This window comes from Panthera pardus, unplaced genomic scaffold, assembly GCF_024362965.1.
Source record: "Panthera pardus isolate Hobbes unplaced genomic scaffold, ASM2436296v1 HiC_scaffold_20, whole genome shotgun sequence".
Classification (NCBI taxonomy): Eukaryota; Metazoa; Chordata; class Mammalia; order Carnivora; family Felidae; genus Panthera; species Panthera pardus.
The window spans coordinates 45,315,665-45,327,280 of NW_026526766.1; the positions used below are offsets into that span (position 1 = coordinate 45,315,665).

The 11,616-nt window shown below is 42.2% G+C and overlaps 1 protein-coding gene across 6 annotated transcripts in view; it reads right to left on the bottom strand.

The window, feature by feature from the left end:
- The window catches only part of HACD4 (3-hydroxyacyl-CoA dehydratase 4), a 38,448-nt gene extending 27,418 nt beyond the window's left edge, over positions 1-11,030 (bottom strand). For 2 of the 6 annotated variants that reach the window (XM_019415382.2, XM_019415378.2), the window contains exons 1-3: positions 10,457-10,585; positions 9,087-9,190; positions 6,164-6,291 (exon numbers count right to left, since the gene is read on the bottom strand). In XM_019415382.2, coding sequence (XP_019270927.2) covers positions 6,164-6,291; positions 9,087-9,190; positions 10,457-10,485 — 261 coding nt within the window. In that variant the 5' untranslated portion in view covers positions 10,486-10,585. Of the gene's footprint in view, positions 1-6,163; positions 6,292-8,897; positions 8,948-9,086; positions 9,191-10,456; positions 10,586-10,937 lie in introns of those variants that run through there. The other 4 variants (XM_019415380.2, XM_019415383.2, XM_019415379.2 and 1 more) reach the window with 4 other exon arrangements.
- Positions 11,031-11,616: the final 586 nt, after the last annotated feature.

The following is an 11,616-nucleotide window of genomic DNA, read 5'->3' on the forward strand; positions in this document are numbered from 1 at the left end:
CACAGCTAAAAAGAAATCAGGGTGCAATTTGGCGGTCTTCCGAAAAGGGTTTACTTTACAATACTCTGTTGGCATTTCCTTCATGTTTGTTCGCAGAATCTAAGACTGTGTGAGATCCTTGGAGGGATTTTTGACCAGCAGACGCTTGCTTGCCCTTATCAGGAATGGGAGGGGATTATTAGTAAATGTAACAATGGTTTTTGCAATTTAGGTTCACAAATGGAAGTTTTGTAGGCACAGGAATTTGAGGAATTTCCTGGTGTTTTGATTTATAGATTTTTCGTTTTGTAAAATGAATACATGTGCAGCAGTGTTTATTGCAATGCAAAGGAACAACGCAGAGTTTAGACTTTTTAATTCGATTTTATATGGAAGTCTTTGAATTTCAAGCATTTCTCAAAACGCAAAGGAGTAAATTGGATTACTCTGAGGGTTTCCTAAAGGCATATCAGTCTAATGTCCTGATACAAAGGTTAGTTTTGTGGAGATTTTCCCCTCTCCTGGAGTTGAGACATCCAGGAGGATCAATAAAAACCTTTCTCAGGCTTCTGCACAAAGTCAGAACAAAGTCCTTCAAAATCAGTATTTCAGGGTTGGTAGTGTTTCCACACTATGAAAACCAAGCTATTTTGATTACCTCTATTGAAATAAATGAATTTCTCAATTCAACTTTTTAAATTTAATTTAATTAATTAATTTATTTATTTATTTATTTTTACCAAGCTAAACATGGGGACTCTTTTGGGAGGAAGGGGTTGGAGAGGAGTAACACCTAGTTTTATATTCACTTATATTATCATGTGTTAAAATAGTTCTGTGTTTCTTTTGGACCTTTTTCATTTTCCCATTTTATAAATTAAAAGCATATTTATATGTTTTATATATATTGTATTATAAAATTAAAAGTTTACTATATTTCTCTATATAACTTTTTTTTAATATTTATTTTTGAGAGAGAGACAGAGACAGAGCACAAGCAGGGTAGGGGCAGAGAGGGAGGGAGGCAAAGAATCCAAAGCAGGCTCCAGGCTCTGAGCTGTCAGCACAGAGCCTGACATGGGGCTCGAACTCACAAACTGTGAGATCATGACGTGGGCCAAAGTTGGACGTTCAACCAACTGAGCCACCCAGGAGCCCCTTCTCTATATAATTTTAATTGACATGTAATTATTTCCAAAAAGGATGTCTTTAAGCAACGATTTATTTTATAGGTTTGCCTTTTACTCCTAAAGTGTGTTTTTTTAAATATATAAAATTTATTACCGTTTACTGTATTTAATGTATATTGTGTATTTTGAAAATACATAAAACATTTTATTCCGTTAAATTATTTTAGTCTTATTGTCAATGGGTTTCCTCCCCTTTTGCAATTGTGTGTGATTCATAATGGCTTTTAGAAATTCGTAATGGCTTTTCCCTATCAAAATAAATACGTGTGTATACAACATCCAGAAATGCACAGAACAAAACACGGAACACAAACACACCTTCTATAAACCCACCACAATCATTTGATACATGGTTCAGTTAGTTAAACTCTCCTGTTGCTTTATGAAATCACTTATCTTGAGATTTTGGAAGACCAGTTTCCCAAAAAGATAATTCAGTCGTCACTTAGTCTCGCAAAGGTAACGGCCAAGTGACATCACAAATTTGTGGACGTGTTTTTCAGCCCACTGAAAGCAGTTGCACACCAATGCATTTTTCAAGATGCTATATGCAATCAGCTAGGCTAACGGTGGAAAGAAGCTTAGCCACAATCTTAACTACAGTTTCTTCACTTAAAAAATGGGGAAACAGGAAAACCAAGAATGATTACACAACCTTAGAGTTTTGTTTGGTTATTTTAAAGCAGGGGCCTCCCGAGTCATCTCATAATGAGGGAATTCTTCTAATTGTCTGCAGAGCTCAAATGAAGGAAGGGGGTAGAAAATGAAACTTTGAATATGATGAGACGGATTTTCAAAGCTTTTTCCAACACCAGGTCTATTTGGAAAACTATAGAAAAGACAGTAAATGAATACCACAAATAGAGGACAGATAAAATCTGAAAGAGATAAAAAGAGGAAGGCAAACAATCACAACAAAAATTAATAGTAGCCCAGGATGAAAATGGCAGCTGTCTTCCCTCATGTGGTAAATCCCTCACTTGTCATCCCTCCCAACAAAAAAGACTTAAAAATCATTTGAGCCCCATGAACAGCAGACACTGCAAATCACTCTGAATAAAAAGATTCAACGTAGATTTGCCTTTTTTTTTTAATTACCAAACCAGGATATAGTTTGATTACACGGACCATAGTTCTATAATTAGATCACATTAGATTAATAGTGAATACAAGCACATTTAAATAGTCTGGAATTTCTGGAACTCCAAGACATCAGATTTCTAAGCTGCATAATAATTTCTATAACTAGGCAAGCCTACATAATTTTGGAAATCATAAAAAAGGTGCACATTTTCTAGGCACAATTAAGGTGCTCTGTTTTCTTTCTTACAAGTCTACTTATCCCGTGTCTCACTTGCATGCCTTACAATGTCAATAACTAAAATAACATTACTCTTAATTTTGAAAGTGCTGTTTCACCATGAAACTGATATTAGCCAATTTAGCCTAAGAAAGTAAAAAGTCCAAAAAATATACACCAAAGAATACCAAAAGAAAGTATGCCAAAAGAAAACATGACTTAGACTTTCAACGAGCTTGGTCATCCTCCAGGTAAAATAATTCCATGATAGACTACAACTTGCATTCAACCTGGATGGTTAATTCTGTTCTCTAAAATTAGCATGATGGAATGTTGGAACTATAAACATTGTGTTAGTTAACGTATAATAAACATCAATAACTCTTGTTCCCAAATATGCTGCTTCTGGGACAGACATGTACTCCTTTTTATTTTGTAAGGAAATACAGTTAAGGGAAGTCCATCTAGGTCTTGGCTAGCTGACTACTCTGTTATTAGGAGTCAAGGCTCTAAATATTATCCTGACTTTTATTTTACATTTGATATTTCAACACTTAAAATGTCTTCATCTTAATGAACACTATTTCTCTACTTTTATTTAATAAGTAAAATTTAAAATCTCCCATAAACTTATAATGCTGAGTTCTTAACAGCCTCTTTAGGATTACAGTCCTATTTCCATCTTTTAAGCTTTCATGGTATTTTTTTTTCCTCTCTCTCTCTCACCTTACCAGCAATAATTTCCTATACTAGATCTCCACCCGTGAATTTCTCACCTTCCCTTCCACCGGCCTTTAAAAAGGAACATGGCCATCTAGAGCTAAAGATACAGTAGAGGAAACAAAAAATAGCTGAACAAATGGCAATAGCTCCCAGGTATTCTATTCTAAGTGCTAGGAAATTATCTCACCTGTTTTTTCTGTTACTCCAAGAGATACAAGTTACTTTCACATCACTTGAGAAAATGATTCAGAACAATTGGTTCTGAACAATTGGTTCAGAACAATTTTTATGTTTTTTGTTTGTTTTTGAGAGAGAGAGACAGAGTGCGAGCGCGGGGAGGGGCAGTGAGAGGGAGACACAGAATCCAAAGCAGGCTCCAGGCTCTGAGCTGTCAGCACAGAGCCCGACGCAGGGCTCGAACCCACGAACTGTGAGATCATGAGCCAAGCCGAAGTTGGACACTTAACCGACTGAGCCACCCAGGCGCCCCAACAATTTGTTTAAATCCATACAACTGGTTTCTACTCCTGAAACTACTATTACACTATATGTTAGCTAACTGGAAGTTAAATAAAAACTTGACATAAGAAAAAACAAATTATAACAACTAGTAAGAGCTAGAAGTGGGATTTGAATCCAGGTCTGTAGGATTCCCAAGTCTATGATTAGATGCTATACTAGATAAACATATATCTCTCCTTTCCATTTGTATTCAGTAAAAGTGGCAGAAAGAACAAGAAATGGCTAAGTATTCTATTCTTTCGATATGGATGAAGGACACTTGTTTTTTCTGTTTGGATCATTTACACTTTGCCAGATATTTTGTGTGGTGTCTTTTTCAACAGCTCAATGACTGTGGATATGATCCCACAGTGAAAGGCAGAGGAACCAGGTGTCAACCCAAGTCTGAATGACTCCAATCCTAGGACTCTCCTCTGTCCTACACTGCCTAGGGTGGTGGCACAGTGAGCATGGGAAGTGGCTGGAAAATCTGTCCCTAAGACAGGATCACTAAAGTGTTGCACAGACCAACAGCGTCATTGTCCTGAATGTTTCCAAATGGCTCTTCTAACCACATAGGGTCTTAGAATGAGGTGGGGGTTTTTGTTTTATTGTTTGTTTTTTATAGAATTCGTATTAGTGACTTGGGTTGCAAGTTTGCAGGGGTTTGCTTTTTAACTGCTAGCTTTAAGTCAAGGGAGGCTGAAACAGTACAAAGTATAAAACAGATTCTGTAAGACTGATAATGTGATTAAAACCACCCTGCAGAACCACGCTCATGGATTGGAAGAATCAGTATCATTAAAATGTCCCAACTACCCAAAGCACAGATTCAGCGCAAACCCTATGAAACTACCGTGAGCATTTTCACAGAACTAGAAACAGTAATCCTAAAATTTGTATGGAACCACAAAAGACCTCGAATAGACAAAGTAGTCTTGAGGAAGAACAACACAGTGGAGGTATTACAATCTCAGATTTCAAGATATACAACAAAGCTGGCGTAATCAAAACAGTATGGAACTGGAACCAAAACAGACACACCCGGCAGTGGAACAGAATAGGGAGCCCAGAAATAAACCCATGATTATATGGTCAATTAATCTTAGACAAAGGAGGCAAGGATATCCAATGGGGAAAAGACAGTCTCTTCAAAAAATGGTGTTGAGAAAATGAGACAGCTGCATGCAAAAGAATGAAACTGGACCTCTTTCTTAAACCACACACGAAAACAAACTCAAAATGGATCAAATGAGACCCGAAACCACGAATATCCTAGAGGAAAACATAGGCAGTAATCTCTTAGACATTAGCCTTAGCAACATATTTATGCTTCTGTCTCCCTATATTGTAAAGGGAAACAAAAGCAAAATTAAACTACCGGGTCTACACCAAAATAAAAAGGTTTTGCACAGCTAATGAGACCATCGACAAAACAAAAAAGCAATCTAGTGAATGGGAGAAGATACTTGCATGTGAAATACCTGAGAAGTTAGTAACCAAAATGTATGAAGAACTTAGACAACTCAACACCAAACAAACAAACAAACAAACAAAACCCTGGTCCAATTTAAAAATGGGAAGAGGACCTGAATAGACATTTTTCCAAAGGAACCAGAAGGATGACCTACAGACACATGAAAAGATGTCCAGCATCACTTACCATCAAGAAAAGGCAAATCAAAACCACAATGAGCTATCACCTCACACCTGGCAGAATGGCTAGAGTCAAAGAGACAAGAAATAACACGTGTGGGCAAGGATGTGGAGAAAGGGGAACGGTTGCTGGGAATATAAATTAGTGCAGCCACGATGGAAAACAGTATGGAGGTTCCTTAAAAAATTAAAACTAGAAATAACATATGACTCAGTAACTCCACTACTGGGTATTTACCCAAAGAAAACAAAAACACTAATTTGAAAACATATATGCACCCCTATGTTTATTGCAGCATTATTTACAATAGTTAAGATATGAAAGCAATCCAAGTGTCCATCCATAGACGAATGGATAAAGAAGATGTGGTCCACACCACACACACACACACACACACACACACACACACACACACACACACACACAGGAATAGTAGCCATGAAAAAGAATGAGATCTTGCCATTTGCAAGACCATGGATGGAGCTAGTGGGTATTATTCTAAGTGAGGTCAGTCAGAGAGAGAAACACAATACCACATCATTTGACTTACAGGCAGCACCTAAAAAACAAATGAACCAAAAAAAAAAAACAAAAACAAAAACAAAAAAAACAACCCCAAACAGACTCTAAAATACAGAGAGCTAACTGATGGCTACCAGAGGAGAGCTGGCTGGGGGGATGGGTGAAATAAATACAGGAGATTAAGAGGTTCAAACTTCCGGTTATCAAATAAGTCACAGGAATGAAAAGTACAGCATAGAGATTACAGTCAATAACATGGCTAAAAAATAAATAAATAAAACCACCACCTACCTGCAGAAACCTAGGAAGGAGATGGTTTGGTTCAATGCCGACACATATGTGCAGCAACTCCAAGAGGGAAACGGATTGGCAAACGCGCATCACAAGACCGATAGCATAAAAAGTGTCAACCATGGAATCTGCGTCAGGGAATTAAACACAGATACAGTAAGTAAAAACTAGGTCATAACCCAAACCTATGTAGCACTTTGAAATAAAAATCATTGCACAGGTGAGAAATTTCCTAAACAGCTACTAAATTGCTAAGAATACTATGCAACCAGGGTGCCTGCATGGCTCAGTCGCTTGAGTGCCAACTCTTGATTTCGGCTCAGGTCACGACCCCAGGGTTCTGGGATTAAGCCCTGCATTGGGCCTTCCGCTGAGCATGGCGTCTGCTGAAGATTCTCTCTTCAGGCATCTGGGGGGGCTCAGTCGTTTGAGTGTCCAACTTCGGCTCAGGTCATGATCTCGCGGTTCGTGGTTCGAGCCCCACGTCGGGCTCTGTGCTGAAAGCTCAGAGCCTGGAGCCTGCTGCAGTCTCTCTCTCTCTCTCTGTCTCTCTCTCTCTCTCTCTCTCTGCCCCTCCCTTGCTCATGTGCACTCGTTCTGTCTCAAAAAATAAAAACATTAAAAAAAACTTCTCTCTGCCATTCTCGCTCTTGCTCACACACATTCTCTCTAAAATAAAAAAAGGAATACTATGCAACCAAAGAAAGCACTTCATATCATAATACATCTTAATTGTTCCTCTTCCAAAAAAAGAAGTAAAAATCTGCAAAAGAAGGATCATGGCCAAAGCTATAGGATTTATTCCCTATATTGTAAAGCAATTCCTGCATAAAAGCAACCTGGTAGAATCTAGACTATATCAAATGTGAACAGGTTGGAGGTAAGCTTATTAAAGAAGCTGGCATATTCACAATGTTTCCATGGACAAGAAAATGACAAAGATGAGAAAAATATTTCAGAGAAGCTTTATGGAAAAGGCATTAATAATGTGATATTAAATAACGTGTATCTAGCGTTTGCATCCTATACATACTTGGTTGGTGCTTTCTGGATCTTTGTTAGAACTTGGGCCTCTGGTGGGGATTTCTGGAGTTGCTGAGAGCCCTTGCTGCGTTTGGAGAGAACTGAAATAAGAGGGAAAACAACCCTTCCTCTAAATAGGATAAATCTGTTGGTTTAAATTCTAAAATGAAATCCCGCTGTGTTAAGAAACACCTAGGGAGGACTTTTGGGCCTTTACTGTCCCGTGATCATTCACATGACGATAATCTATCGAGCACTGAGGGCTGCTCAACGGCGCCATGAGGTGAACACTATTATCATCACCCCCATTTCACAGATGATGGCTGAGGCAGACAGCCTCATGCTCTCATCCGCTGCCCTGCACTGGCTACAACACAGCATTATCAGTCACACAGCTCCGGGACAGGAAAGGTAGCAGGTGTTACCATTCAGGTGATTAGATTGCTATTAAGCTACTTACTATAATTTATACACGGATTCAGGAATTGCACCGAACCCCCACTTGGTTGTTTTCAGTCTGCTTTCCATATGAATGGTTGTGTGTCTTTAATAAGTAGCTTCTATAATTACAACAGCAGGATAATAATTAAGAAATAAACACACTGGTGACTAAAGCAATTTTTCCCACTGGAAGGGCCAGGCAGGATAAGAAAGAGTTCATTGCCCACCGCTTGGGTTTTCCTCTGCTTGAAGACTCCCAACATTCATAGATGAAATTCAAGCCTTAGGCTGTATCTTTGGAGGCCGCTGAAGGCAAGACTTTAACTACAGATTTACAGTAAGAAAACGGCAACATCGGGGCGCCTGGGTGGCTCCATCGGGTGAGCGTCCGACTTTGGCTCAGGTCATGATCTCGCGGCTCATGAGTTCGAGCCCCGCATCGGGCTCTGTGCTGGCAGCTTGGAGCCTGGAGCCTACTTCGGATTCTGTGTCTCCCTCTCTCTCTGCCCCTCCCATGCTCATGCTCTGTCTCTGTCTCAAAAATAAACATTAAAAAAAATTAAAAAGAAAAAAGCAACATAAAACAGGTTTGGTAACCCCAGAATTAAATTTCCTCATTATACACAAGTCTGAATTGATGAGCACAGCAGGACTTTCCCCGGGGTATATTCTAGGTGTTTGCTTTTAGCTGAATCCAGCAGCTCAAACGGTCAGCTTTTAGCTGAATCTTGCTCAAACGGTCAAGTCACCCAACATTTGTACACTGTGATGACACTTACCCACGTGGGGATGGAGCGTGAATGTTATTTTGACAGCCACTTAGTGATTCATTTTTTACAAATTGAAGCGCTAGTCAAAACCTTTACTTTTGAGAAAACTGGAGGAAACTTACGACTTAAACCATTAATACCAACTCCCATATAGATGGCGAGTCATCTAGAGATGTGTCATTTATTTAGGGACACATTACTCCTGAAGGGGACCAAAGAGAACCCTGGGGACTGTAAGTTTGTCTCTCACTTATTAATAGTCTCCAGTTACCTTAAACCTGGGGGATAAGAAAACAAGGGAAGAATTTGGTGAATTCCTGATTTCCCTGCACAAAATGTTATACTGGAATTTACAGATTTCCTCAAGCCCCCTCAAATCCACTAAGGTTTGCTGCAGAACCAAAAAGGAAGAGTGAAATGGCATGCCCCAATGGCATGTCTGTGTTTTCAGGGCGAATTGCCTAGTCAGCGGGAAGCCAAATCCCTTTCCCTCATCTTACCTGCCCCCTTCTCCAAAAAGGCTTGGTTTCTGCAATAGGAAGCAAGGTTACTGAAAAATGTGGTTACTAAATTTCAGAGCAGTGAAGGATATTAGGTGAAGTTCACAGAAGTTAAAATATTAATATAAGCAGGACTGGGTGAAAACAAGGATTCAAAGTTAAAAATCCAAAACTGTTTTGGAGTTTTACCTTCTCCAAATGAAAAGAATCGAACTGTCATATTGGTAAATATCCATGAGTGGCCACAGAACTGGATTAGGTAGTAGATGAAAAGATAGGTGTTCTTTCTATACCTATAGATACAGGAAAATACCATTAAACACTTCCTTCATCATCCTTTCAGCATTATACACACATCTCTTAACTAGCCTATTGGCCCACCTGAGCAAGAGAAAACTATTCCAGAGCAGTCTTTAATTTAGTTGCCTCTGTAATGCACAGCAGATTGTGAAACGCCCCATAGCATGCATTATCTGCTAAAAGGAGTGTCTTTGGTTTGCTTAAAGCCAAATATGGTTCTGTTTCAAAATTCACTTTAGCTTTGAGGAAGTTCTAACCTTGCTCTCACGAAGGAATAAAAGGAAGTGTTGCAAAGATGACTCTGAATATTTGGGGGAGAGGGGAAAAAAAAAAAAAGGATGGTGAGGGCTTGATGTGCCCCACGTGTTGCTGTAGCTGGGCCTGCTCAGTGCAAAACCTGAAATGACTGGTTTAGGGTTACAAGAGGGGGAGTGGTGATGGTGGCATTTCCAAAGGGCGGATCATTCAGTAGTTGGCCATACCCGACTTTTGAATGTATTACGTGATGGGGGTCAGCACCCCGCTACTGCCTATTGTATCTGCAAGGGCAGATCGTTCCCTTCGCCAGACACACATAGAAAGCAGTTTAGTGGCTCCGGCCAGAAAAGGGAAGTCAAGCTGAGTTTAAAAATGGGTTGCTGGGGAGATGACTAAGGGATGATTGACAGATACAGTTTGAGGTAGTTAGGCAGAGCATTGTTTGAAGTGTGCCCGAGGGTTCAGAAGGGTGGTGGGAGTGGCCCTGCCTGTATAGACAAGGATCTCTCCTCGTCGGAGGTGTGAAATCTCTGAGAAAGAGAGCAAATAGGCTGGGAAGCAGATACAGTGTAGCTTGCCGACAGGCATCCAACAGATGAGGAGGGGGTGGGGAAGAAGGATCCCTTCTTAAAGCTGCAAAAGAATCACCTGGAGTGTTGGGTAAACACTCACATTCCCCAGGCTCTACCCCCAGTACCACTGAACCAGTTTCTCCGGAACTGGGCCCTGGAATCTACACGTGCGATAGGTGTTTCTGCAGCAGGTAGACCTAAAAACCTCCCCGCAACGCTGGGTCTGAGAAAGTAAGGAAAGGACTCCGGGTGGGCGGAGGGGGGAGAGAAGAAAGCACCCAACCAGCTAATGCCCGTCCAGAGCTCCAGGGCGTGCGGGGCGCTGGGCCGCGCAGCGCCGCGCTGCCGGGGGACGCGGGGGGATGGAACCCCGCCCCTGGCGCCCCTTCACCCGCGCTCCTCGCCTCCCGCCGCGGCCGAGCGCCCTACCTGGGCTGCAGCCAGGCGGGCAGCGCCATGGGTGTCACGGGCCGCCGCCGCCAGGCCCTCCAGCACCGTCAGGGAAGGAGCGCCCGCCCGGGAGGGGCGGCCCGGCGGCCAAAGCCCGGCCCGGAAAGGCGGGGCCTCGCCACACTCAGCAATTTACAAAAAAAAAAAAAAAAAAAAAAAAACACCAAACCCTAAGGTCTTGCTTTGGGCCAGAGATGAAAGTCAAGTTCCTCAAGTTCCCGCAGTGGCTAGAGCGCGCTGTCCCGCGAGTGCCCGGCGGGGGCGCGGCACGCGCGCGAGCTTGGGCAGGCCTGGCGGCGGCCTGAGCGCACCCACGGGGTTCGCGCAGCGCCTGCCAGGCCTTGCTAATCTTTGGATGGACCCTTCGTTGCAGCTGCGTGGAAATTAATGGGGCCTCTCCCCCAAATGCCAAAGGCTGCACCGGTCCCAGGTGGGCGCCTGCCTCTCTGATTACCCTCACCTGTGAGAGCCCGTCAGCTGTGGGCACGCTCTCCCTAACACCTTCTTTTCAGCCAAGGGGCCTGATGGCTCCAGGAAGAGGCATCCTTGCCCTCTAATCTTCCCCCGGGTCTTCGCAGATGTTTGCAAATCCTCTTATTCACGTTGAGTCTTTCTTCCTATCCTGTGCCCAGCCCTCAGAAAATCTCCTGAGCCCTCGGGCTTATGGCATCTTTGTCTCGCTCCATGCTCAGAAAGCCCCCCTCCTGCTTTGCTGTTCACCTCCAGACCGCCTTCCAGTGTCTCTACCGTCTAAGGGAAACCTCCCCAAATAAATTGAAAACCCAAACAAACAAGCCAAGAAAGCACTTGCCAGTAAGTGGGATGACAACATCTGATTTTTGGAGCTGGAAGCTAGTACCCCCATTTTACCTACAGGAAGGTTGAGGCTCGGAAAAAATGTTAAGTCACAGTCCACGTGGCCGATAAAGGGCGGTATTAGAACTTCAAGGCCGGAGTATGTTTTCATGAGGCCATAGGTTCCTTCCTCACAGTTCATTATGACCCCTCACCTCATAGCCCACCTCTGACAGCTAGGTTTCTCTGCACTTTCACCCACCCCTGCCCTCTGCCAGAGGTTCATCCCTCCCCTGCATTTACCGGTCCCTCTCCAAATCACTCCATCTGGCATTACTGGCATG